Raw genomic sequence first — 21,846 nt, 5'->3', positions numbered from 1 at the left:
GACAAGTATTTACAGCTTTTAGCGCTTAGCCAATTGTTGTAGTTCACTGATCCACTGTGTCCCCAATATCATGATTCAGTGCCATTTTTTTTTTCACAAACTGATTTTGTGATTTCATAGTGAAGATATTTACTGTTGATTCTTTACTTTCTTCACTAAAATGTTGAAAGTTTCAGCATCTGATGTGCAAGAGTCCCTTCCCCCTTCCCTGCTCCACAAGGAGCTTGGCTGTGGGACTCAGCGGACCGGAGCTGTGTGTTTAAGGCCCGCTGCGCAGCGCTTTATGCCACTGTAGACGGCCGAACCGTGAGTCAATCCAAACTTCATGGGGTGCATTATTTCCTCTGGTTATTTTAAGCCTTCTCAGCGAGCCGGATGACGACATTCGCTCCGGCTGCCGAACACTGGATTCTGTGTGAACCACAGAGCATAAAGAATACACGCCCTCACACGCGAGCCTACAGTAAACATAACCATGAGTTCACGCACACACACACACACACACACGCACACGCACACACACACACACACACACACTGCGCCCTCCCTAGATCGCCTTCCCTCCTTTCCCTTTTTTTCGTCAGCCTCATGTGAAGCCAACATGATCTTTTGTTGGTGCTGCAGCTATATTTATCATCCGCATGCTACTTCAGTCTGTCATCTGCCAGATGCTGGGTCTGGTGCCACCCTCCACCCCCACCTCTCCACCTCACCCCCGGCTCTCCCCTCAGCCCCATTGCCCTGTTGATTTCGTCTGAAGTTACTGCGTAATGATGCCGTCTGGCCTCAAATTACTCGGAATGTTTCTTGAACCCATGGCAGCGCTGATGATGAAGATCTTCAACAAGTCAGGAGCTGGCGCTGACCTGCCTCTATGTCGCCATGCTGCACAAAGCAAGCGGCCCTCCTGAGCGCCATCTCCCGCCGCCATGCTTTGGGAATTAAAGCGCAGGAGACTGGCTGCTGCTGCCGTGAAAGGGGCACATCATAGTTATTTACATCACCGAGAATTGTACATGTGGAAAAAACAAATTAGGACACTTCCTTTCGAGGAATCCATCGAGTGCTAGCAGGGAAGCTGAACACTGTGTCAAAATTACCTCTGACCAAGTTTGATGGAAATCTCTCATGAAGCATCCAGGTGTGCAACACCTTCCACATTTTGTCTCATTGCAAACACAAACTACAAAGGTTTTTATTGTGATTTTGTGTGAGTAAGGCAGTAGCCCAGGGCCCATGATTTTTTTGGGCAGCCTCAAAGACTTTCCTGTTTTTTTTCTTTTTTCTTTTTAATGAATGCATATTTTGTAAACGTTGTACTTCATGTGAGACTTAAATGCCCATATCCAAGCTGTATTAGTATTTTGGACTTTTTATAAATGGTAACAATGCAAAATTTTCAGCTATTGGCCACATTAAACATACAATTCATCAGTTCATGCTCACTGATGAATAGGTCTACATATTACTGAATATAATGTAGAATGAGAAAAACACATTTTCTTTAGTAAAGTCATGTGGGCAACCATTCTGCTTTTTGACTAGTGGTGAGGACTGCTAGCTAAAATGTCAGTTGCGCTAACCCCAAAGCACTAATCATAAACCTAAGCTCTGCTGATGCTAAAGCTAAGTGTGCTAAATGTCTTTAAAGTTAGCAAAAGTTTGCAGCAGGGCAAAAAAAAAAATTAGCCCTGCTGTTAGCGCGTTAGCAGAAGTATGTCCACCACTGTTTTGGTCAGATTAGACCAACATTGAATGTTTTATCCTGTATGCTATCTGTGGTAGAAATCTATGGAGCTAAATACAGTCTTCATACTTAGTCCATGGGGCAGATATGAAATAAAATCTTTTTGATCTTTAAAGCCTTAAGACTGGGGCAGAATGTGTCATTCCAGCAGAACAATGGCCCTAAACAGACACACAGAGCTGTGATGAAAGAGTTTACATCAGAGTATTTCTGTATTAGACCGCCGCAGTTAAAATTCAGACCCGAATCCATTTGACAACTGGTGTCAAAACATAAAAATTGAAGCGCAAACATTTCAGTCCCTATGTTTTAAATTTTTCTTAAGGCGGTAGAGGCATACCCAAGTAATGAGGAGTGAATATGAACGTAGTTAGCATTACAGTGGCAAAATTTGAAGAAATTTTGCGTACGTTTGCAGCAGACTAAACGTCGACACATATTACCTTTGGGCTGAAGCTCAGGTCTTTTAATCTCGAAGGCAAGGCAAACAGTATCACAGAGTCGAAAGCTTAATCACAAGAAAAACAAACAATTAGTCCTGAGTGCGACATCTCATGATTAGCCTCTGTGGCCTTGTGCTCATGAGTCATCTCCCCTCGGAGCTAGGGGTGGTGGCGGGTGGAGGGACTCCCCGGACTGACAACGGAGTTCTCTTTATTTAAAATAATGAGTCATGCGCAGCTACCACCGCTGTAAAAATAGCAGACTCAAGTCTCCAGGGGCAGTGTGAACCAGACGGACCTGAAACAGAATCCAGCCTCGCCCTTAATGAAATCCAACACATGGCTCTGTGGATACACACATGTATCTACACACACATACATCCAGCTTTGCCCTGTTGAATTTGATTTATCTGATGGAGCCACCTACCCAGAGGCTGGAAATTTGCTGACAGAACATAATCAGCCCTGATAGCAGCCCAGTCCGTTTCCAACAACACTCTGGGCTTCTTTAAACTTCACTGACTGCAGCACATTGACGTCCTTTCGCCACCTTTTTTCTTTTCTTTTAATTTTATTTTACGTCTATATTAGGTAAGAAAGAGCAGGATGGGGGGAGACTATGTGATTAAAACCCTTTTTAAATTTGTCAGGCTCCAAGCTGACCACGCCAGCTCCAGATGTTGGACAGGGGAAACCTCAAGCTGTTCCCAACACCGTTTCGACCAATCAGGAAGCGGTTCCCAGGATGTGATTCATGCTGCTTTCCCAGAGGCTCCACTTGCCTTTTCCACGCCAAAACTAATGTAAGATGACTAATTAGGACATGTACAGGGCCTTGTAAAAGTTTTCAGACACAATGTCCTCTCAACTTTGTCACATTTTTTTAACAATACAGAGTCAAACTGCCATGTGTTTTTCTGGGATTTTATGTGATGGACCAACATTACAAAAGGAAACGGACTCTTGGTTTTCAAACTCTGGTGAAGCAGATGGATGATCAGCAAAGCAGCTGCAAGTTGTTCTGGGTAACGGCATAGAGCTTCACATGTAGAGACTGAATGTTTTGCTATTCTTCTTTTTAAGATCTAAATTAGTCAAACATTTTCAGTAAGAAAAGTCTTGGCCAGTCTTGCACAAACAAAAATGTTTGATTTAAACCACCCCATTCATTCTGTATATTTGTTTTGCTTTTGAAGCCTTTGTATTTAGCTCCTTAGATCTTCCCAATAACTATCAACAGCGTTTAGCATTTACCAACCAAGCCAACTTGGTATGGTGTCTTATTTTTTATAGCTCACATAGTGTAGGCCAAACCCTTCATGTTTAGTTTCTTTCACATGTTAACTGTGACTTCCAAAATGATTCTGTGTGGTTAAAAGTTTTTTTTAAAAACAACAACCTGTTTTAGAAATAACCTTCAGAACCTAAGGGAAATTTTTATGCCTGTTTTTATAGTAACACCTTTTTTAAATTTTTTTTTTAGAAAAGCTCCCCTACTTCACAATTATGCAACACTTATTGTTATCCTGTCACTTAAAATCCCAGTAAAATACACAGATGCTTGTGCTTGTTAAATGTGTGCGATACTGAATATTTTGATATTGATCCAATACCAAGTAAATACAGGCCCAGTGTCGCCGATACTGATACTGATAATTTTAATTCACTTTTGAGTGAATATAAAAAACTTATGACCTCTAGGTGTTCTTTTGTTTTGTTTTGTTTTTTTTCCCTCTGAATTATCTTATTCTGGCCTAAGACATAATTTTAACAAAGTTTAAAGGTGTCTACTAAACACTTTATTAACATACTGACACGATTTTGCTTAAAAGAAAAAACATAAATTGAGAACAAACCAAAAGAAAATCTTTTTGAAACTGAGAAGTAAAATATCAAAATAAACCAAAACTTCAAGGCCAAATTTGAAAAAGTATCAATTTTACCCTGTTAGTGTCGATCCGATACCGGCTTGATATCGACGTTTTGTACTTGTAAAATTTTAAATTAATAAAATAAATAAGTAAATAATCACTGTGTCGCATTGTAAGCTGAGGAGACCATGTGCTGCTAATGAATCAAACATGACGATAATATGTAACACGTTAAAGTGGTTATGGCCCCGTAACGATAATAGCTCCTTTGAAATGATGACACTCGCCGTAAACAAGTAGGAAAGATCCTAATGATTAATCCCTCCGGGACAAACCGAATGATTAATTTCACAAAAGCTCTTCTGTTCTTCTTTTTATCCACTGGATAAAAAGAAACAATGGCAGGCACAAAAAAAGAACGCATTCATCTTCAGTCAAAACGATAAAAACAGACAGTCCTCTCTAAAAGGGAAGAGAGAAAATCAGAAAAGAAAAGCCCGTGGAGGCCGTTCGTATCGAGGCATCTGGTCATGCATAATTCCTGCTTATTGAAAGCTTGGCAGTCCTGCGATGATGAGAATTTTCTCTGGAGTTTTCATTTTGGGCACCAAACTCCCCAAAAGCTCTTATCAAGAATAAACATGCAATTCTGCTGCTGCTGCTGCTACTGCAGTGAAAACAGGGGTGAATGTTTTCTCTTTGTTGTTATTTTCTCAGGGTCACAGCACACTTGGATTAAAAAAAAATAATGTTCTGCCCTTGGTCAGGATGCCTCAGCACAGCAGTACCCTGCCTGATCCTCTACCTGTAGCTTAAGATGTAATTCATGAAGTCTAAGAGCAGCAGTGTTGGTTTTATCCACACTCTGTGTTGCTGCGCGTACTTATTCTTAAAAAAAAAAAAAATCTAAATAACTGCAAGATTGACTGGATGGACAAGTCAAACTGACTCAAATAAATCCCCTGAAATTTCTACTTTGAGGCTGTAGATCTCGAACTTTAGCTTATAGCAAGATCCACTTTAATGACAAATTTATGCTAGCTGTAAAGCTACATTAGCTATCTTCTGACATCACTTTGAAAGCAGAACATATAACTTTAAAATGATCTAAATTGTGTATTTCTGCAGGCTTTCAACAAAGTTTCTAATTTAACATTCAGTACTCTTCCAGAATTAATTTTATGATAAATTTTTGATACATTTATAGACATTTGAGTACATAACTGTTCACATATGCACAGAGCTCAAACTATCCCAAGATAATAAAATAAAAAATATAACAGGAGGAATTTCAATGCTTTGTTTCGTTTTGGCAACTAAAGCCCCAATCAGGTCTGTTTCAAATTTCAAAAATAAAATAAGATCTGGACAAAACTAAATGAAAGATGATGGATCAAAGATGAGGGTCATCATCTAACTTTGAATTAATCTTTATTTTTTCAGAAACTTGATGGAATGTAATATAAAAAGCAACATACACAAAGTGAAGCTTTATCTATACCCAGTTTTCTTTTTTGTTCCCCCACTTGAAAAATAATAAGAAAATCCAATTCAACACTCTTCCGGACATTTAACGCACCAGAGCCTCTGGGTTTGCTCTACTTTGACAGAAACTCCACAGACGCCATATTTCTTGGGAGAAGCGACGGCTGTTGTTTTTCTTCTGCTCATAATCGTACCGTGTGTTTTCCAGGCTCTGCTCTGTGTTTAGCGTCACCCTTTGATTAGAAGTTTTTTTTTTTTCTTTTTTTTTTTTTTCTGTCGATCTGTTATGACTGTGCGGTCACAAAGCTCTGGACCGCGTTCAGACGTGCAGAGAGTCCAAACCGGACTGTGGTGGGACCGGTGTGGCTCGGGTTTGAAGGTTTAAGTTCACCACTGAAGCGACAGAAACACTTAGAGGTAGAAAATAATCCTGTTTTCTTTTCACTGCATGTACCCGATTAAGTTGCCTTGACATTTATTTACATTTATTATTTAGCATTAATTTGCTTCACTGTTTTTTTTTTTTGTACAAATTATCTTAATAAAAACACACCTTTAGTGTCACCAGTGTTTACTTTTATGCGTGAACTCTGGTAATCTGCCAATTAAAATGAGCTGAATATGGATCCAGGCAACAGGTTTCATAAAAAAATCAATTCTAGACCCATAAACTTTAACCACCAATGACTTTTATTTACTTTTGCAGAACCTTTTCTTGTAACATATGTATTATTTGACAAATTGGTACATCACTTAATTTTTTTCTCATCAAATTCACAGATAAATTTGCTTAATGGAAATGCACTAATTTTGAAAAAACTAAAAAGCTTTTGTGTCCAGTTAGGTGTTTTTTTTTGCCGTATTGAAATAGATGAATTTCACAAAACTGTAGTAGAAACATTTTCTTCCCATCACGCTAGTCACATGATCAACAGCCAGATGTTACCACTGGCAGAAACGACAAAAAGATGACAGGAAGTGGTAGGAGGATGGTTTGCTTTGTTTTTTTTTCTGACATTACACAGTTCATAAAAAGTTTTGTATTATCCGAACTCGTTGAATCCAGAGCTCTTCTGTAAAATCGCCAAAACGCTGCATATGTAGGCGGGGCTTGTTACTCCACACCTGAATAAGACGCCAACGTCTCCTCTGATGGATGATGGCCATGAGCGCCAGCTCCAGGGCTGAAACATTAATAATTCTCATGTTTACATCTGATTTTTAACGACTTGTCATGTGAACAAACTTATTCTCATTTGATTTTAATTTAATTTCTGATTCAACAGTAACACCGCAATTGCAAAATTGTGTTTTCCGTTTCCACATTAGCAGAATATTGACACAGATCTGCACTCATTAGTAACGGAAACGCAGCTACCGTCTTTCTCCAGCTCTGTTGATTTCCTTCTTCTCTAGAAAAGTTGAGTATTTTCCTCTCATGCGGTTTGGACCTCCTGTTGCTGCTGCTGTAGGTAACACCGTGCCCCTAGAATGCATGAAATAACACGGCTACAAGGTAATCACAACAATCTGAAATCCCAAATTGCCGCTTATGGACCTTGAATCTGGGTGTAGCCCATTTGTCACGAACTGCTGCTCAAGCATTTTTTTGCTGCCAACGTAAAAGAGGTTCCAACAATGAAGGATCGCCGCCGCGAGACGCCCTTTGACCTTCCCCCTAGCATCAGAATCCGGGCCCGTGTTTATGTAACGGAGTCTTTTGTGTACACGAGCGGGCTAAATGAGGTCTATGTGTGGGCTGCGTTCTCAGCAGATCAGAGCCCCAAAATATAATCCGAGCAGCTTGCCTTTGACAGCCAGCCACCTCAAAGGGAGCAGCGCAGGGAAAGATCATCTGCCAAGGGAAAACAAGTCCTCAAGGCGAGGGATGTGTCTCTTCTTTCTTTTTTCTTTTCTTTTTTTCTTTTTTTTTTGTTAAGGCTGCTGAATCACAGGAGAATCAACCGAGCGCTTCCACTTTTTCAACTCTGCAAGAACTTTCAGCAGGAATAGGAAAGCAGAATTGATCTCTTTGTTTGGAAAGAGGTTCATCTGGCACATCTGTGGAGGACGACCAGATGGCTTCAGCTTCTGTTCCCCCCACCAAAGAGCGATTCTGTCCAGCGCTACATGAGTCACACTTCATGTTTGCAGATATGGCCGTCTTTCGCCGCAGATATCGTCGCTTGGCGCTTCCCATGTGACTGATCAAACACGAGATACTGCAGAAGACGTCGGAGCGGGAGGGACAGAGACGGTCACAGTCATCCCACAAAACAGTCACAATGAAACCAACGTTCACAAGCCAAATGCCTGGCAAATGCTTGGTTCGTAACTAAAATCATGCACTACTTGGTACACAGTGACAGCTCTGCTGAACATTTCATTTACTGGCATAAGGAAGAGAAAAAGGTCTTGAGTTTCCCTGTCGTGTTGACAAAGTCGGCTAATTAAGACACGTCGTCAGGCTGAATGATGACGCCTGGTAACGAATGTGTGGCAGAAGTTTCCACTGGTTGAAATTGTGCAGCAGCAATTTGAGTAATTAGAAAAAAAAAATCAAAAACTGAAAATATAAATGACTTCTAAGCGCTGTGAGGGCTACTGTTAGCTACCCATTAGCTGCTAACAATGCTAAAGTTGACATCTGGGCTGTTTTACAGTTTCTTAATGAGGCTGGACGGCTCTCTAGTTTAATATCTATAATCTTAGTTATCAAGTTTGGAGTGGATTATTCTAAAATGATCAGAGATTCCTTAAGAGACAGTGTGGGAACTGTAAAATTCTGCTTTTAACAGCTTTGACATAAAGCACTTTTAATGCTTTTCTGAGAGTTAGATATTTAGAAAATCTGGATACCTAAAACATCACCAGACCTGGTTGAAGTGAACTCCAGAGTTCGGTTGAACTGTGGTCCGATTTGTTGGCGGACCAGAATTTGCTTTTTTGATCCACATCAGAGTCCAGTTGCGCGTTCAGATCCCCCCAAACAAACCAGACTCTCTGGACAAACTGACTGGAGTTAAATTAAAGCGGATTAAGCTGGTCTGGTGTGAACGCACCGTTAATTGTTCTACTTAAAGATCGAAGTACACGCAAGACAGTAAACAAAATCTCAACACGACCAGTATAAACAGAAATATTCAAGGTTTCCAATCATTTGTATTCCCAAATGTGACCTATGGCCTTGAGTTTTTTTTTTTTTTTTCTTTTCTGGGGGATTTGTGAGTGTTCTGCCTGCGGCAGCTGCTTATTCACTAATCTGGCCTCGCTCCAGGGCTAGCCAAATTTACTCGGGAGGATAAACTGAAAAAGTTTTTTTTTCTCCAAATGATCCAGAACTCAATTTGCAGATTCTAACCAGCCACACGTGGTACTCTCACGTTTTATTTGTTGTGTTCGGTCCAACTTCTATTAATAAGATGCTTAAATAAGCTGCCTAAATGTATTGGCTCGTGTTTAATTGTTTCAAGGTTAGCTCAGTTTTCACAAATATAGCAGGACGGAGCAGCTGTGGTTGTAATTAAAAGAAATGAAAGAATACGTGACGTGCCGTCTCGTTCAGGCACTCTTTAGCATTTCTTTCTTGCAGCCGAAACGATTATCCGACCGAAGCGGCGCACTTGGATGACCGGCGGAGTTAGCATGTGTTGCGTGTCAGGGACACCTTGACAGAAGTGAGAGCGTTGCCGCTACAGGAATCCAGCCTTTTTAGTAAGTCTACTCTGGGCCCCGATCGTTGCATTTACAGGGCTGCTTACTTTGTGGCTGCAGGTTGGAGGGTGAGAGGAGGAAATCATCCTGTAGGGAAGAGATGAAGTTAGAAAGAAGGAAAAAGCAGGGTGAGGCTGGCTGCTCACACAGACAACTTTAGCTTCTCAGCTTCAAGGATGTTTGCCTCGGGCCAGAATGCCCCAAATATAGTTAATAAACCATGACTCCCTGAAACTTTGTGTCTGAAAGTGGCAGCCAGAAATGTCAGGCTAGCAGTGAGGGAGTTACATTACGAGAAATAATATCAATATTGATTGGTTGAGCGATGTTAGAAGGGGGTCTTGCTTTCATGAAGCCGAAAGGACAAGCTTGTCAGCGAGCAGCATGTCTCCTGGACAAAATGACTCGCGCTTTGAGGAAACGCTAAAGCACAGAAACCTCCGGAGTTCATATAGAAACCAACGTTTTGAAGTGAAAAACCTGGCTCATTTTCAATCATTGCTCATTAATATTTAATGCGTTCTTTCCTATAAGTCTCACAGAGCTGAAGAGGGAACATGTTCTTCGTTCACTCATGAACAGATGCTGCTGCGTAGAAGGGAAAAAAAGAAGTCCAGCTCCTCTCTTTAGATTCATTATGATGGTTCCAAACCTTTGCTGACATCTGGAGCTGCACCCGTCTTAGCTAAACCTGTTGGAGACCGTTCACATCAACAAAGAAAGTTCTCTTGGACTTGGTTTGGAGATTTTAAGTTGCTTTTGGCAAAGTACGGTTAAAATTCCCATCGATGTCCAGGTGTATGTAATGGAGAAAGCAGACCTTCACCTTTACGCAAAGATTTAGGAAAGAACAAAATATGTTCCCTCTGAAACGTCCTCACATCGACTGTATATACACACATGCATAACTTTTCCACTCTTAAGCTGCCGTATGTCATAATTTGGTCAGTTTTGTCCATTATTATGGATCAAAAGTTGGCGAGACGACGAAGGAGCAAAATGACTAGCACACCTTCTAGTCTGGCTCGCTGTTGTAGAGCCCTGAACTCTAAAGTTCTTCAAACTTTATTCATAAATACTATTTTTTTAAATGCTTTTTGACATATCACATAAAAAATGTTGATGAAACAGCAAAATTCAGAAAATTGTCCTAAATTTCATACATTTTTGCTGGAGGTGGTTTTTGGATTTTGCGAAAGAGTGAATGTGCAAAAAAGGGAGACAGAAACACGTTTTCCGAATAAGTTCTGATGCAGAAAACTTTCCAGTAATAATTTTAAAAAAAATCTCAGTATCATCTCTGATCTGAATGGAGGCTTTGCAGCGCTTCTGATGCTCAGAGTCTGAGAGATGTTCCCCGATTTCAAAACTTTAGCTGTCGCTTGTTATTCCGGTCTCCAGTGCGGCTGCAGACTGTGTTTCCAGATCAATATCAAAACACTGAGATATTTGATTGACGCAAAAATGGGTAATCCATATTTGTGTTCATAATTTAATTGTTAGGTACATGTACATGCTTCATGTGTGATTGAACCATATGGATTCTCTGTTCCACCTGTTGAATGTGAATTAAACCAGATGAAAATGAAATTGAAGTTGAATTGAATTATTTTCATTTTAAAATGACGGGTAAGAATGGATCACGACAACTTTTTCAAAATGGCGGGCAGGGAAAACGTGATGGGACGCCCATTGGTAAAACTCACCTTTTAAAAGTTATTGAAACCGATTCAAGTTTATTTGTGAAAAAGTAAACCAATAGGCTCCATCTGCCAGGCATTGATTGCATAAAAATCTTCACATCCATACGGGATCACTCATATGTTCACCTGTTGTTCAACCCAAACGCACAAAATGGGTTTAAATGGGTAAAGCAAATTTAAGATGCTGTGGAAGGTTTGTTAATGGGGCAAGAAAAAAGTGATGACATGTTGACTGTCTGCAGAAAAGAGTGGCAGCAAGGAATCCAGCTCCAACATGTCACTCGAACACCATCAGACTTCCTGTTTTTACCAACGCAGCGACAAAAAGAGAAACTGTCACCATACCAACCAAACAGGCGTGTTTGGATCGGAAACATCCGGCCGGCCAATTTATTATTACTTTCTCTCTCTCTCTCTCTCTCCCTTATTCCACCGAAAGGACGAACCTAAATGGTTGCCAAGGAGACGCAGAGGCTGTTGAGATGTTTTGAAGAAAAAAGTTGAAACAGGAACATGTCATGTCCAATTTTAGATGGGGCTATGATAAAGTGAGCATCCCCTGATGTGGAAAAGTGCTCTCACATGGTTGCTCAACGCATCGCGGCACAGCCTGTCTCCTTCTGAGCCATAAAAATGTCACTTTTACATTTCACAGTGGAGTCATATCAGCATCTCAAAAGTTTGCAGGATAGTTGGTATCCATTAAAGCAGCAATGTCATCTCTTACAGGTATAATAGTGGAGTCAGCCAGGCGCTTCTCAGTGAGACTGGATTACAAAAAGTCATTGTGGAGGGTCGTTTAAATTATGTCCATTTCCATCAAGCATTTCTGTTTGCAAATGTGATCATTAGTCAATTAATGGTTAAACTCAAAGAACATTAACTTCTTTTATTTTGGTAACAAATCCTATCTGAATGTTTTAATTTGAATTTTGCTAAAATATTAACTACTTTTGTTGGTATTAAGTGTCCAGCAGAGAACAGTAAGGTTGATATGTACACACAAGTTCTGTTTATAAGCAATATATCAACATTTTTAATATTTTGGATCCAGTCATAAGACTTCAAAACAGAATGTAATCTTGTGTCCAGCTTTAGCTATTTTACCAATAGCGCTAATGATAATGTCAAGCAAGCTTGCTAGCAAGTAAAGCTTCTTGTTGCTGTGGTTGCCAAGGAAACACCCCACCCTGTTAGAGTAAATTTCAGAAAACGTGTATCCATTTGAAGTATTTGCTAAAACCTCTTTATCATGAGGTAGCCATCACTGAATTGTAGCTATGGCTACGTTTAGCATTTTTCTATCTGTTTATTTTTGTCACAATACTAATACTAAAGTACATTTTCCTTGCAAGCAAAACGTCAAAACTCTGAAGCGAACTTACCAATAAAACACACGTTACAGCAAATGAAGAGAAAGTTCATTACATTAAATTTACCTATTTTGCAAATGGTTTATACCTTAATCACAAAGCAGTTCTTATTTGAGGACGAAGCTTATGACCTATTGATATAATGAACTAGAAATTACCTAATGTAGTTTGGCAGGTACATTTCATAAAAAGGTTAAGCTATGAAATCTGTTCTGTAAAGGATTTGGTGACGCCTACATTGCAACACAGCTATGGCACCTGGATGCCTTAGAAACTCAGAGTCAGACTTTCCACCAGGGGGAAACTAACTTCTCCACACATGAAGACTTTTTATGACGAGGGAGGCTCACTGCTTCATCTGAACAACTTCTGCTCCTGGGCAAGATGTTCCAGGACCAGACTGGTACAAACAGAGCCCTTAATAACAAGGAAGGTGACAAAAAAACAACTGAAGAACAAGAAAGTGTTAACGTTCTTATTGACTTTTTTTTTTTGCATAAGCGCTCATCTGCAGCTTGTGGTCGGCATTTTGTGGCGCGACCGGAGCCCCCAGAATCTAATCAGCAACTTGGCACATCTGGTCAGCATTAGCATTTAGCTCTCCGGGGTCAGCGGGTGAGCTTTGTCACACTGAGGAGGCAGGGACGCTGTAAAAACAGAAAATCTTACCAAGTATTTTTGTTTCTAGTGCAAATATCCCAGTAGACTTGAAATTAGACAAAACTGACTTATAAGTAACTTCTCAAGTTGCACAAGTACATTGTCAGTGGAAACCCAGCAAATTAAATCCGGTTTCGACGCTTTGGCGTAAGGGATGGTTCTACAGACAGCGTCTGTAAAAAAATGTGGAAAACGTAGGTTTTTGAACACTTTCCAAGGCTCCACAGATTGCATCTACTCCATCATCTACCCAGACAGCACAGCTACTGTAATGTTTGCGCCACACTTAAACTGCGCCTCGCCAGTTGCCAGCAGACATAATTCAGCAAAACTCCGACAAGCCGCCGTTGGGTCAACGCGCCGCTAACTCTTCCAGCAGAGGTGTCACCGCCGTCGCTTCGTTCAGCAGGACTCATCTGCAAATGAGCAACCATGAGGGGAAAATGGCTCTTTTTTTCATGCCTGTGATGAACTGATCACAGTGCGGAGAAAAAAACCGAGTCCAACTTCCCATCTGAGCTTAGATACGGTGTCACCGAAACAAAGCGGTATCCCCGTGTTCTGATCAAAGTCACTTTTCTTTTTCCTCCTCCTCCCCACATCAGCTGCCAATGAGTCTCTCCTGGAGAGGTCTGGCCAGGACTTGATCGATGTGGGAAGCGCGCTGACACTTTGGAGACGAGGAGGGGGAAGCAACGGACTCAACAGCTGTCCGAGCCAAAGACGGTTTCACAGTTTTCCTGGTGAACCGACTTGCCGCTGTTGAATCCCACTGCCTTTTGGCGTTGTCGTGTCATCGAGAAAGTATACCTGTGGCACTTCACGCCGTCTCTATGGGAACATTGTATGGGCCTCTTTCATGAGGCAGCCCACCTCCCTTACACACGCGCACTCGCACGCACACACACACGCGCGCTGCCTTTCTCACACGTTCATAGCCCTGCTTTCCCTCTCTCACTTTCATCTCTTCTCTCCGGGTGAATGAGGAGCCGCTCTGCCCTGCTACTGCACACTTCTCTTTAAAAGAGCCATTCATTGCCGCCGACACAGGGCACCTATAAGCTCAGAGGGCTTCGGCTGCGCTGCCTCCAACCTTTTGGCGACGTGCAAACACTTTCAAGAAAAATACAACCCGGCTGCAGGTGAAGAGAGGCAAAAAGAAGAAGAAGAAGGAGAGAAAACTTAAAAGGATTAGAAGAGAACAGATGTTGTCTCAGACCTCGGACAGGAGTCAAAACAATGACACGTCTTTCTAGCAACACGTGAAGTTTCAGCACAATGAATGACTGAGAATGTAGAGAATTTCATGAGGTCCATCTTTTACAAAAAGAAGCAGCATCAAGGTTGAAGTCAGTTCAGTTGAAGTTTGAGGCATTAGCTCTCCTGCCTGTCATGCCTGTGAGGTACAGGGGGATCTAACGTCCCGCCTCGTACATCATCTCTGACCGGACAGGCGGCTGCAGGAGCGAACGGTGATTTGCGGTGGCGCTTACCTCCGTGCGCGGGGCCGGGCAGGCAGAGCAGCAGGGTCACCAAGGCACCGACCAGGACTGGATGCAGGGCTCGCATGGTGTTTTTTTGTTGTTGTTGTTGGGGTTGCTCAACGTTAAGTCCTACACTCTCACGTTAAAGACGCTCCATTCAGAAGAGACTGAATGAGTTTCCAGTCTTTTTGGGGGGGTTGATCTGCTACAGGATACTTCTCTATGTGAAAGGGGCAGGGCTGGGGTGGGACCGCAAGAGGGACGCCCTCCTTTTTTTTTTTTCTTTCCCCCTCATCTCCACTCACACTCACACACAAACTTAGATCTCTGTGAGGCTGGAAAATCATATGCTGCTTCTTTCTGCCGACCCAGCACTCAGACACTCCCAGTCGAGCAGCCTGTTGATTTATTTGGCTTGTGTCTAAAAGAAGAAGTAAATCTTATTAATACACACACATGCTACCCGTTGACAGACGTTGGTTTAGAGGCCTCACACCAGTCTGTCCTCTCTGTTTTGCTCTCAATTCCCGCATTTCATTGCAAATGTGTGAAAAACTTTGTTCATATTCTGCTATTGTCGAAAAAAAACACAATTTCATATTTGTGGCGTTTCCCTTATATGAGAAATACAATTTGAATCATCATCCTCCAACCACTTCCTGTCGTTTTCTTGATCATGTGACTCGTGTGATGCGGAAAACCGTTTCCATCACAGGTTTGTGAAATAAACCAGTTTCGATACGACAAAAAGAAAAACAAAAACAAAAACACCTCATTCCAGCTCTGAAACGTTTTAGCGGAAAACCAAAACGTTTTTGAAATTTCGCGTTGCCATGAAGCAAAATAATTTTCGAAGCGTCAAATCGCACATTTATATGATCAGTGAAAGCATAGCTTCTGTTCCCCCTGCAGATTTCTATAACTCTCTTCTTTTCATAATCACACCAGGCATTGAGTGCAACAGAGAATCAACCTTTTACTGTTGAAGACGAATCGTGTTTGCCAACTCTTCCTGGTGCTTTATCTTCCAGACTTTCACTTGATCGATGTCTAGCTTTTCTGAGATTTTCTCCTACAGGCCTGAGGCCTTAGCTAATTAGACTCGAACCCGATCAAACAGAGGTGGGCCACTTTGGATCCACGTCTTCTCCGTCAAAAGACGAAGGACGATTCAACAGCGTCGGGCGATCACGCTATCCGAGACTCGTCTCATGGCAGACTTTAACTGAGGTGAATCCCGTCTCTGATTGTTCTCCACTTCTCTTCTTTCTCTTTCTCTTTTTTCTTTTGGTAATGAACAAGCGTGTGCACTCCACGAGAGGATTTTCAGCCTGGATATAAAAAAAAAAAAACGATACTCGGAGTTCGCCGTCGGAGCCTGAAGATTCAATTTCACCTGTCGCTCAGGCGGTTGGCTCGCAAATTATTCCTCATTGGTTCCCACGGCTGGAGACGTGAGTGAGCAATTAGAATTTCTCTGCAACTTCTTGACTGGAGTCCACGAAGCTCAATTAGGCTTTCCTCTCAGCTGTACATACAGTTCTTTGGAAATGATGCCCCGAATAATTGGAATGTGAAGAATAAAAACACGGAGAGTCTTTTTTTTTTTTTTTTTACTATCTACTACTTTGAATCCTCAATCCAAATGCAGCTGTTTGAAAAGAACTTTGACCATTTAAGCTGATTCCTCACGTCTGTACAAAATGACAAAATATGCTTGTATTACTTTGAAACATGACTAAACATAAATTATGTTCCTTTCATTTTGCTTATTAAAGCTGCAGTAGGTAACTTCTGTAGAGAATGTTGCATTAAAAGTCCATTAAAAGTGTCATTATTTACCGAATGACACTTCATAAACATTCATGATGAAGACTCCTTCATTTTAAAGATATTCTGTCATTTTCCATTTTTATTCAGGAATGCTTTTTATCAATTGATTTAGTTATCGATGTACAAGTGTCCCACGTGAATGCACCAAGTATAGTGTGAATTGAAATCTATCAAGATGACGGACGACCTTCAGATCTTTCCGTCAACTAAAAACAAAAAAAGGTCAAATACAGAAAATATTCCATTAACGCGACCCCTGGTGTCAGTCTTATGCACACGCCTTCAAATGAGGTGTTACCAATAAAAGTTACATTATTATTTATCTTTAATCATTTAAGGTTTGTGTTTGTCAAACATCACGAAGTAGAACATCAACCTTCAGGCCTTGTTTAATTGACGGAGGGGCGTGGCGGGTCTCCGAGGATAGGAGGTGTGGAATCATGTCCTGGGTGGACGTAGCTCCGCCTTCAAGACGTTGCTCCTCCTCAGCTCCTCCAGACTAGCCAGCAACAATTAGCAAAAACCTGGTGGTTCTGTGCGTCTTCAGAGCTCATTAAACAAACTGGTTCTCAGTGAAACGCTGGTAAAAACGACGGTAAAGGGTTAATGGAGGAGCCATGTTTTGATGATTTCCTGGGCGGAGTTTCTTAAAGAGACAGAGGCCCAAATTCAAGGCATTAAAATATGAAGTCATGTTTTATATATATAGCATTTTTATAATAACTGAAGGTAATATGCTTTGTTAACTGTACTATAAAGTTACTCTATGTGCCTGGAAAACACATAATACCGCCCTTTTAAATGTACAAAAGGTCAGTATTTTTTTTTTATTTTGTAAAAAAAAAAAAAAAGAAAATTTTCTTTCTATCTCCCAATTTTGTGCTAATTCTGTTGATCTGGCACATAAAGTTTGTGGTTTTCTTATAACAAAGTGTGAAAAACATGAAGTGGAAAGAATATTTCTGCTTTCAGCCCCCAAATCAGCTCTCTGTCCTGAGGTACCACTCTCACTCCTTCTCTCTGTCTCTCTTTTTTTTCTCTTTTTTTAGTAAACAAACATAAAAACACTGATGGCCCTTCAGCTCACTCCATTCCAAGAAAGCATTAGCTGCAGCGTCTGCGAGCGGAGCTGTGAAAAACACACACACACGCACACACACACACACGGCTCGCGTAATGGGACACTGTTTATTGCAAACAACCTTTCCTGACACCGCAGCAGCCTCCTTGATTATTTCAGCATGACACACGCTACAATTAAAAAAAAAAACAAAACAGGGCTTCCTTTGAGCCTCGGCCAACGGTTTGTGCGGATGACATGCTCCTCGCCTCCCCGAGGAAGCAGAACTTTCCCTGGAGGGATGTCACCCACTGAAGTGAGTGGGAGCCGGTGCAGGATGCGAGAGCCCGGGTTGAGGCTTATGCAAGCCACGAACATCAGTGACCCCCTTTAGCTGGAGCTCCGCGCATGACGCAAGCCAAGGTGCAGAGAAGCCGCCTTTATTAGTGGAAGTCGGTTCTGTTCATGAGGAGGCTTTGGGGTTTTTTTAATAATGCATCGGCGTGCTTTGATTAAAGGTGTCGTGTGGAGGCTTGTAAACAAACAGGGTTCTGTTTGCATTCAGCCACGCATACCAAAATGCATTATATGCATCCTCCAGCCTTAAAAAAAAAGAAAAAAAACATGTTTAATGTGTTTCCAACCTTACAAAACATCTGCTCGCCCCCCTTTTTTTTCTTTTAATCTTTTAAAATCTCTTATGTTTGCATCAGCAAGCACCGGCTTTCTTTTGTTTTGTTTTCTTCCTTTTGTGGCTGTTTTTATGGCGGCTTTGTTTCATTTTACGGTTTAATTTATTCCCCCTCTAACCGGATGCACGCGTCAAATTCTTGTAGTTGTGGAAAAGAAGTGGAAAGCTCAATCAAACATTGTACAACAAGTAGTGGTGAGAATGAGGACGCACACTGATGCTACTCAAAACACATTTTACACTCTTAAAAATAGTTGGGTTAAACACAATCTAATCCAATCTGGGTTACTTTGCTGACCCAACAGAGGGTCAAATATGAATCCATTTGTGGGTTCCTTAACCACAACAGGACTGACCCAAAGTATTGGGTTAAGCTGCAAACACTAAATCTTACAGTGAGGAATAACCCTATTAAACAATTATATGTAAGTTAAAATGAAAGATCTGTATTATTACTTTATTCCTGCATGAAAACAATCAGAAACAACTGTCTTACATATAATAACAATTGAATTGTTTGGGGTGCCATTTGTAAAGTCAGCAGCATTTTTGGCATATTTAGCTGAAAATATGCCAAATGATAGAGAAAAAAAAGGTCATATTTTCACTATGTTGGTAATACATTTATAAAAATGTCACAGTCCCAAAATAAATTATTTAATTCACAAACTAAATATTTAATTTGCAACCTAAATATTTAGCTAAAAATTAAGTATTTAAAATAACTAAATTAAATATTTTAATGTTCTAAAGTAAATATTTTAAAACTAAACATTTGATTTTCAAACTAAATTTTTTTCCAAGCTAAATATTTACCTTGCTAACTAAATATTTAGGCCGCTACCTATTTAGCCTAGTAGCTAAATATTTAAGTTGCTAGCTAAATACTTAGCTTGTACTTAAGTAGTCAGGTCTTAGCTAAATATCTAGGTAATGTCTAGCTAATTTTGCTTGCCTCTAAGCGGAAGTGGAATATCAAAATAAAAGCTGGGTTTAAATAAACTCTGCTGCTGGCTGAGTCCATTCTTCCCGATGTGTCCAACATGTTAGCTGAAATTTAGAGCGTTCCATTTTAATCGCAGTACAAACCAGAGCACTTCCAGCTCATGTTTATTCATCCTGAAGCTGCTTGACGAAGTTTAAAGCTTGCTGTTTATTCATTTGCAAGAGAAAATAATTTATATAAAAATGAGTTGGTGTGTTGCCTGTGTAAAAACTTTGATAGCAGCTCTACAGAAACTAAAGAGTGAGTCAAAAATGATGTTGTTGTCATGACGAATTCCAAAGTGGACATGTTGAACCTAGCTAGTGCTAGCTAGAGCCATTGTTTCAGAAATGGCAGCTGGTGATGACGATGCTTCTTCCAGCTTTTTCTCTTACCCATCAAATTCAGTCAGATTTATCTCGCCTTGTGTGTGACTGAAATTGTCCGACATGTGGCCTGACATCTTAGGAGAGTTATGATGTTTTAGTGAACAGGATTACAGTACCATGACTCTTTAGTGTAGTTTGTTTGGAGCTCTTTTACTTGCATCTGACCCGAGTCGGCACAGCAAGACGGACACTTTGTCTCTCATTCTGCTGTTTGGGAAGTAAACCTTTAATTTGTTAATACACATAATTTCCAGAACCTTTGAATTGCAATAGCTAATACAATAGATTAAACAATATAAAACAATAAACACAAACTGACTTATAGACAATAGTCAAGTTAGTGGTCAATGTTTTTGCATAGTGTATTGATTTTAATAAATCTTGGACTTTGGGTCATTTTATTAGAGACTAAACGTTTTACAGACACAGCTCTATTGAGTGTTTGTTTGCAGTTATTAACTTTGCCAGACCTCTTAGTGTCTTTGTTATGCATAAATACCAATTAGTTGGTCGCTGGTCAGAGTAAATGTTTGCCATGTCAAAACAGCAACAGTGTTCAAAACTTCACACTTGTTCTGAGAAACGATCTTTCTGCTTTTGTTATGGTCTTTGGGTTTTTGGCTTGTGGTTATTCTTATAGGTTATTTATGTTTCATAGTTTCTGTCATTAGTTCTTCCTGTCAGGTGTGTTTGGGGTTTTCTCTTCTGAATACTTATATTCATAATCCGTTCTTCAGATTTTTCCCATCTGTCTACTTTTTTATTCAATCATTTCCTTGTGCACTTATTTCAGTTAGCCTTGTCATATTCAATTGAGTTTCCTATAACAGTTCATTTCCTTATTTCTAGTTTTATTTGACTGTTATTGTCTAGTAGATGTTGCTATAGTAGTTATTTCCTCCTTTACAGTTTCTAGTGTTATGCTTCTTCTAAATGTGTATTTGTTTTTCTTAGATTGCTGTTAGTTCTGTTTCTCCTTTTGGTTCCAGTTCATATTTTGTCTCAGTTCAGTTTTTTCTATGACTCCTACCTCAGCTTCCTCACATCTATTCCATATTTTATTGTCAGTCTTCTTGTTTCTCATGTTGCTTATTCCACTTATTTCTCTGGTTGTTTCTGGCTTATCTTTGGGTTTTTTTTGTGTCAGATTCTTTGTTCTGTTTTTTTATTCCTTAGTTTTTCACTTCTTTTACTTTTTTGTTCTGTTCATGTTCTGCCAGGACATCTTAAATTTCCCACTTTTGGGACTAATAAAGCATTGTCTTATCTTAGCCTTTCGTAACTTATCTTAATTTAGCTTATCATAGTTTAGCTTAGTTTAGCTTATTGCAGCTTATCATATTTTAGTTTAGCTTATTTTAGCTTAGCTTACCTTGTGTTGTCTTATCTTAGCCTTTCTTAACTTATCTTACCTTATCTTAGTTTAGCTTAATTTATCTCACCTTCTTATAAAAGTTTGTTTAATGGCAAACTAAAACTTCGAAACCTTACATTTCTGAATGGGAACAAATGTATTAGTTATGGAGAATGCACATCAGCTGACTTGCATAAACAATTTACTGATACTTATTATAAAACAAGCAGTTTTGGACTTCAAACTTCAGTTGTGCACCACAATATACTGCTAAAGCTGGGAGAGGATGAAGAAGAGGTAGCAGAAGTCATGTAATTATTCCTCACAAAATAAAAGAGAATTCAAATGTTGGACGGCCAATATTACACATAACAGGAAACCCAAACTCTGATGCACAGAAAATGCTTCGTTTAACATCCACTTTAGTGCTCAATTTACTGACTTCCTCTCTTCCAGTTCAGTCTGAAGCACAAAATGTTGGTAAGTTTCACAAACATTCATCCATTAATGCATAAAACGACATGGTGCAACATTTGCATCAGTTTATCTGTCACAGGAATGTAGCTTTACATTCAAACCCACAGAGTTCTTTACATTTTCTCACTTTAAGAGACAAAGCAAACACACAGGGTAATCCATCGTGCTCAGGCTCTCACTTTGCGAGTCAGACATCTTCCACCTTTCTGCCGCTGATCCTCCAGAACCTTACATGTACATGGAGCGGACGTGAAGAGGAGGCCGCTGATGGAGACCAGAGTGATGAAACACAGATCCACCTTCTGTTTTCAGTAACGCAACAAACCCGGATCTCCACATGCGACGCATAACGGGAGAGTATGTTGGTGAACAGGAGCCGAGGTTAAAACCTTTTTGCTGTAAAGGAGACATTTTGCTTAAGAAATCATGAGATTATGTCCCATTTATCTATACGCTGACCTGGTCAACATGAGAAATAGTGAAGTCAGTACCTTAAATAAAAACAGTTTCTAACTTTATAAACCTACAGCTCCCTCCTTAAATATGAGCAAGCATGAGAATGTGCTTCTCATGCTTT

General features: G+C 40.3%; 1 protein-coding gene across 1 annotated transcript in view; it reads right to left on the bottom strand.

Annotated features, from left to right (window-relative positions):
- The window catches only part of cspg4 (chondroitin sulfate proteoglycan 4), an 86,247-nt gene extending 70,721 nt beyond the window's left edge, over positions 1-15,526 (bottom strand). Inside the window, exon 1 of the mRNA XM_088006516.1 lies at positions 14,490-15,526. Within this exon, the coding sequence (XP_087862642.1) occupies positions 14,490-14,565 (76 nt within the window). The 5' untranslated portion in view covers positions 14,566-15,526. The remainder of the gene's footprint in view (positions 1-14,489) is intronic.
- Between the last annotated feature and the right edge of the window lie 6,320 nt (positions 15,527-21,846).

Source organism: Poecilia mexicana, unplaced genomic scaffold, assembly GCF_051168715.1.
Source record: "Poecilia mexicana isolate PSO_F unplaced genomic scaffold, ASM5116871v1 scaffold_6, whole genome shotgun sequence".
Taxonomy (NCBI): domain Eukaryota; kingdom Metazoa; phylum Chordata; class Actinopteri; order Cyprinodontiformes; family Poeciliidae; genus Poecilia; species Poecilia mexicana.
Note: the sequence above shows the minus strand (reverse complement) of the source record. Positions and strands in the feature narration are given on the sequence as shown.